This window comes from Danio rerio, chromosome 14, assembly GCF_052040795.2.
Source record: "Danio rerio strain M-AB ecotype USA chromosome 14, GRCz13ab, whole genome shotgun sequence".
Classification (NCBI taxonomy): Eukaryota; Metazoa; Chordata; class Actinopteri; order Cypriniformes; family Danionidae; genus Danio; species Danio rerio.
Genome location: NC_141034.1, coordinates 19400847 through 19407778, shown reverse-complemented (window position 1 = coordinate 19407778; position 6932 = coordinate 19400847). Strand labels below are relative to the sequence as shown.

At 39.0% G+C, this 6932-nt stretch overlaps 1 protein-coding gene across 1 annotated transcript; it reads right to left on the bottom strand.

Moving 5' to 3' along the window:
* Positions 1-1665: 1665 nt before the first annotated feature.
* rtn4rl2b (reticulon 4 receptor-like 2b) lies at positions 1666-4309 on the bottom strand. Its single transcript, NM_203483.1, is given in 3 exon segments — positions 1666-2764; positions 2862-3088; positions 4185-4309. Coding segments are annotated over 3 exon segments (1374 nt in total). The 5' UTR covers positions 4243-4309; the 3' UTR covers positions 1666-1675.
* Positions 4310-6932: the final 2623 nt, after the last annotated feature.

The following is a 6932-nucleotide window of genomic DNA, read 5'->3' as shown; positions in this document are numbered from 1 at the left end:
TATTCGGGTTCGGCTCCACCCTTAATATATATATATATATATATATATATATATATATATATATATATATATATATATATATATATATATATATATACGCCTAATATTCTAATAGCAGCCAGAAAGTGATTCTTTTTTTTAATTTTTTATAAATTGTTAAAATATTGGTGTCTATGATGCAGCAAGTCTAGAGACTGTTGTGTACACTATGATTTTATTTAAACTTCACTTTAATTTGCAATATGACTAAAAAGTGGTCATAAACTAATATTTTCTCAATGCAAATGAGTAGCGGCTTTGACCAAAAACAGTATTCCATACGTTACAACAAGCAGATACTTATGTCTGGTTTGCCAACTCTACCCCTAATCCTAATACCCATGGGGACCTCAATTTAGGACACAAGTCCCGTATATAATCTGTGTCCATTTAGGTTTAAGTCCCCACTTTAATATAAAAACAAGACCACACACACACACACACACACACACACACACACACACACACACACACACACACACACACACACACACACACACACACACTCACAACCCAGCATATTGCAATAAGAGATCATTCAATAATATGTCAAAGATAGTTTATTTTTTATTCACGGTGGTTTTATTTACATGTTTTCAGACAGAAGGCATGACTGTGTTTGACATTTTGTTAACAGCTGAACACTTGCTCTGAGAGAAAGACTAGGCGTTATCTTAAACAGAGAAAACACAGATCTCTCGCCTCAAATGCTTCCTTAATTCTTCAGGTTGAATTAAACATTGACTTCCTTCACCTGATACCCTGCACAACTCAGATTAACTAACACGAACCAAAGCTCTTAACACAGACTTAACAAATGAAAACATTAGTTACCGTCTTTATCAGTGGCACCAAAAGTCTTTAGACACAAAGCCAAAATCAAAGCTAGGGGCATCTGCCATAAGTTCCTGCCAATAATTATGCACATTACTCTAAAACAACCAGAATGTCTAAATGCAGTCTCTCTATTGTTTTATCATATAAACTTTGTTATAAATAAACCTTAACCTTATAAATAAACCTTGTTACCATATAAACCTTCTTTTTAAAATTCAGACATTTTGTAGGAGCTTAAGTGTCTAAAAATATATTTTGGAGCCACTGTATGTGATGACGAATCTGATGTAGTGCTCAAAGATCATCAAAAATACAAAGAGAACTACTCTCTAATCTAATGACTAGAACATATTTACTCTCTTGGACTAATTCGTCTGAATAGTTCCTATGTACATGACAATGTGACGGTCATTCATAACTGGTACAGTCTCAGTTGCTGGTTTTAGAGTTTTCTCTTTGTGTCGAGACTTTCCTTGCCGTCTTTACCTCTAGTTTCATTTACCACATCAGTCCCTCTTTACCCCTCTACTTGTCCTATATTCTCTCATTATAGAGAAGGACATGACTTGAGCTGGTGTTGCAAAGCCTTCTGGGGGTGCACACATGCTTCATCCCTGGCTCAGTTGTTCTGCATATATTGCACCTTACAGTATGCGTTGTATAAATGTTGTTGTTCTGTGCCAGTTTCTTGTCACCCTTTTTTTCTGCATTGCTGCTTATATGCATTAATCAGCATAAGCCCGATCGCAGGAGAAAGGTAGTGTAGGATAACAGAAGAGGAAGAGGAGGAGAAAAAGACTCAGCCGAAGAGCAGATGAAAAGAAAGAGTCAGTGCTGTGAGTGAGAGGAAAGACAGAAGTGAAGACGAAGAGGAAGATGGGAGAATGGGAGAGTCGTAACCTGGTGGACATTCAAGTTCGAAACAGCGAACTGAGGCTGCATCCTCATTGCCATAGTTTGCCCAGTACTCTTCAGGCTCCAGCTTGGGTAAGGCAGCCTCCTCTGCTGTGAGATCGTACTTGGATGAGAAGGAAGTCGATGAAGATGAGGGATTCTTGCCAGAGTTGAATGGGAAGGCCTTCAAGGTCTCACTGCTCTTATGAAAGTGGCTCTTGGATGATGAGGCTGGCTTGTTCTTTGAGAACCACCAACGTGTTTTGGTGCTGAAAGTGGTGGTTGTAGTGCCTGCCATGGAACCTGGGTCAGGCAAGGGGCAGAGAGCAAAGTCTAGCTCCCGCAGGAATCTCAGGTCCTGGCCTTTACGGGGGGCTGGTGAAGAGCAGGTTAGGTCTGAGCTGGAAATCCGAGCTTTGCGGAACCACTCCCAGAGTGACCTTGCTTCACAACCGCAGGTCCAGGGGTTTCCATTGAGCCTGAGAAACTGCACGGATGATGTATCCCTTAACGCCTGACCAGGAAGCTCCTGCAGAGAGTTGTTGAAGAGATAGAGGATGGTCAGCCTGCCCAGGTCACGGAAGGAGCGCCGATGGACTTGCCGAATGCGGTTGTCATGCAGAAGCAGTCGATCAAGATTCACCAGACCACGAAAAGCATTTTCAGACACAGTCCGAATGCGATTGCCATGCAGGAAAAGGTGGGTGAGGTTGACCAGATCAGAGAAGAGGCCATCGGGAAGGTTTGTCAGCTGGTTTTCCTGCAGGTAGAGGAACTGCAAGCTGTAGAGCTTGTGGAAGAGGTCAGCAGGCAGCTCGGTCAGGTGGCAACGGTGCATGTGGAGGCTCTGCAAGCGCTCCAGCCCCCTGAATGCACCCCCATCCAACCTGCGCAGTGATGGATTGTCACTCAAATCTAGTTCCTCTAGTACACGGAGATTACTGAATGCACCTGCTTCGATCCATGTGATGTTATTGGAGTACAGCCAAAGGACCTGCAGAATCAACAATTAGGACAAATTTAAATCTCTGCTTACTGCGTATCTTTGCAATTCAGTATAATGTTCACACATACAGTGAATAAGCCCACACCTGTGTTTCAAAGCCAAAAGAGTCCGCTCTGAGCTCAGTGATACGGTTGTTCTGCAAGAAGACACGCTGGGAGTCATAGGGCACACCGGCAGGAACAGAAGTGAAGTTCTGAGACTGACAGCTCACAGTCATGGGCATATGGTAGCATACACACAACCTGGGGCATGCTTGACCTGGTGCACAGCGACATGCCAACAGCCATATCACCAACCATAGAGTCAAACCACCTGGGGAGAAAGAAAGAGGGAGACTTAACATGATGTCCATGTTTGCATGTGAGAAGAAGCTGTTTCAAAATGAACAAAAGTTCTAAAGTGATTCAGATCCATTGTGCTGGATTTATGTAGCAGAAGCAATTTGAGATGCTGCTTTGTTAGGAAACCAAAATTAATATGCATTGATGTCATGCTGGAAGAAAGCTATTATATGAAAAACTCAGAGAATCCCCTGGCTTTGTCCAACCAGGGTAGAACAGAACAGTGCCTAAGAGTGCGTGAAACAAAAAGGCTGGATTAACTTCAGGTTTGTGAAACCAAACCCGATTCAATTACTGCAGCTCATCTATATTTAAGAGGGCACCTCATGGGGTTCGGTGACTCTAGACAATAACGTGGCGCTTAAAGACACGCATGGCGTGAATTAATTATGTGGCGTGTATTCATGTTGCCTGCACAAGATTTTCCTATTACCTGACCCATGACCTGGTCACTCCATGAACTTTCTAGAACAAGGTGTTCTAATCCACTGCTCCTCACTAATGTGGAAAATTTAACTGCGTACCCTTTTTCCATAATTGCTTTTTACCATTTGCTCAATAAGTTTACTAATGTAAATAAATATATACTGGTCTTACCAAACATGTTTTTAAATCTGAAAAAAAAGTTTGTTTATATACTTTTATAAAAAAAATACTTTATTATAATGAATGTATTAATAATAAGAAAAAAATCTAAATAATCAGAAGTAACTGTACTTTGGTCAGGTCAGCTGGGATTGTCCAACTGGAAAACTAGACAGTTGGTTGTGTATTATTTTCACATATCTATTTATTTATTTACTTTTTACGTATGTTGGTATGTTGAATAATTTGTAAAAAATATGTACAAAAACATACAAAACTATTCATAGCAGTTGTACATAAATACGTAAAAGCTCAGTGTAATCATAATTAAATGTTTATATTATCTAGCTTCTGTACATATCTACTTGAATGAAAATATTCCAGCTTAAAATTTCACTAAGAAAATAAAAGTGCAGTCTATGTGCCAAAGCTGAGCAGAACCTTTAAAAATGAACTAATAAGAATAAAAAGTTGGTACTTACTCTTGAAGGTAAGAGTGTTGGAGGCACGAGCGCTCCGCGCAGCCGCACGAGTTGTCATCCCAAAATCCAAACCGAGAGCGAGTTAGCCTGATCGGGGTCTGCTATCTGCTCTATCGGTCAGCTCTGGTGCTCGAGTCGACTGCGACTGAGGAGCGCCGCTCGCCGCACGTCTCTTATAGCCCAACACCAGCGGCCCACGGACGAGGGACGCAGCGGAATCTCTCATGCGTAACGCGCGCGCGGGCGGACGGGCTGCACGTAGGTGGGAGGAGGAAACCGGACTGTGTGCTTGAGTGAGTGAATTGAGGAGGATGACTAAACAACTGGTATATAATGGTTGTTTTACATCGATGACTATTCTTTTCTCTAGAGTATTAGTAAACAACCTCTTTTATAAAATCAGTGTGTAGGCTTTAGATAAGGTTATGGGGAAAAGCTGCCATATTGCCTACATTTAAACAATTACAACATGATTATAATGAATACAAGTCAAACAAATAGGGTTATTATTGTACAAAATATATTATAAACGGTATAAAAATTATCACAGCAAATACACAAACTGTTATCAAACAAACTGTTATCATAATATATTAATAATACATCTAACATCTATTCACGTTTTGATCTCATGATTTACATGTTCTATGTAGATTACAATATTTTTCTGTATAACAAAGTACACTTCGCATTTTGTAAGTAGGCTAGTTGGAAAAGTAATGGTAGTAGTCGTGTAAACATAATTTTTTTCTAAAATTCTGTCTTTCTAAAACGTATACACCGTAGGCAGAGTTAATAATAGAGACTATTACATTGTGTATTTATATGAACTAACCAAAAACTGAGCTAAAAACTGACTAAATCACTGCAACATGTAATGCTGCCTACAGTATGTATCATAGTGTGTGAACTAGCATGAAAGACTTGACAGACTTGAAAGACTTGACTCTAAATGAGTATTTAGAGTCTTTATTGTCCTTTTCATGATTGTCTGAATTTTGTTTCCAACAGACTGTTATGCTCAAATCAATTAGTTTTCCAATTAGTCTGTTATGGATCAGTCACAGTCAAATTTGAACAAAAAAAATATGGATTTTTACACCAAACCAAATAACCAAAACATACCATACCAGGGCCATAATTCACAGACATAAGAAACATTGGTAAAACTTTATTTTGATGGTCCATTTAAGTATTAATAGACTTTCTGCTTAATATCTGTTGATACTGCCCCTTCAACAGACATTTAACTGACTGTAATATATTTTGAAAGTACATGTCAACTTACACCAACCTTAACACTATCCCCAACCTAACAGTCTACTTATAATCTAATGACAATTAGTTGGCATGTAAATGCAATATAATTTAATTCAACAAATGGACCACCAAAATAAAGTATTACCTAAACATTATGTGGCCTTACATCTTGTGTGCTTTTGACAGCTGATGAAAACAGAGAACAAATTAGCAACTTTTACTCTCGGCTACATAAAAAAAATAGTTTATGAATTTCAGGGTTAAATGTTAAAATCTGTCTCTCTAATGTGCTTCAACAACTAATTAAATCAGTGTGTGTCTGTTTGCACAACAAAAACAATACAACCTAATTTGTTTTGACTACCTATGGAAGGCCACATTTTCATTAACATGTTCAAATGTCCCAATTATTTTCTCCCATGTGGCACAGATCAGTGACAGCCATAACAGTTAAAGAGTTGGACTTGCATGTGTGAGTGCTGGCGCTGACAGGCATTGTAGATATATTGATGAATTCAAGTACTTGCTTTAACGCCCATACCATGGCTGATGTGAGTCCCTTAAGTAAGGAACTAAATCCCAATTGGTCCCTGGGCAGCCTACTGCTCCATGTGTTTGTGTGCATGTTTTAAATTGTGACATGGCAAAACACAAATCTTTAATGACATGTTTATGACACAGGTATTACAAAGAGATTACAAATTATGAGAACAATGCTGATTTCCTCATTTCTCAAAAAGATTTTAAATCATACAGAATGAGTTTTTTGAGTAAAACGTGAACAGTTTCCTGTGAGAGTTGGGTTTAGGGATACAGTAAAGGTAGGGCAATAGAAAATACATTATGTAAAGTATGAAAACAATAACAACCTTTGCAATTATTACAAAAACTAAGCTGTGTGAGAGGATACATGTGGATCTACCACATAAGCAGAATTATCTCTGTAAATGCCAGTCATACATCAACAAAAAGTAACCATGGTAAATGACATTAGCTCACACCATGGCAATGACATAACTCACACACATAAATGACATCATGTATGTTATCTTGGAGATTTCAACTCCAAGTGTAGTCAAACACATATGAACCAGCTGATCAAGGTGTTTAGGGCTACTTAATAATTGCAGGTAAGTATGCTGGAGCAGGGTTGAAACAGAGGTCTACAGGACGATACAGTAGCTCACTGTGAGTTGAGTTAGTGACCTTAAGAGTCTACCAGCACAGGTATTTTCAAAACCACTGTCTTTACTAGATAGTTTGGCTATCTGTCTACAGGAAACACAATATCAGGGCACAGTGAAACTGTAATGATTTTCAGATATCTGTAGTTGTGTGACCATTAAACTGGAGTTTTTGCCTCATGATGGCAGTTGTTTTCTCATTTCCAATTCGCCAACATGGCAGGAGTGACCAACCCTGGTTCTGGTGATTTATCTTCTTGCAGATTTTAGTTGCAACCGAAACACACCTGCCTGTAATTATCAA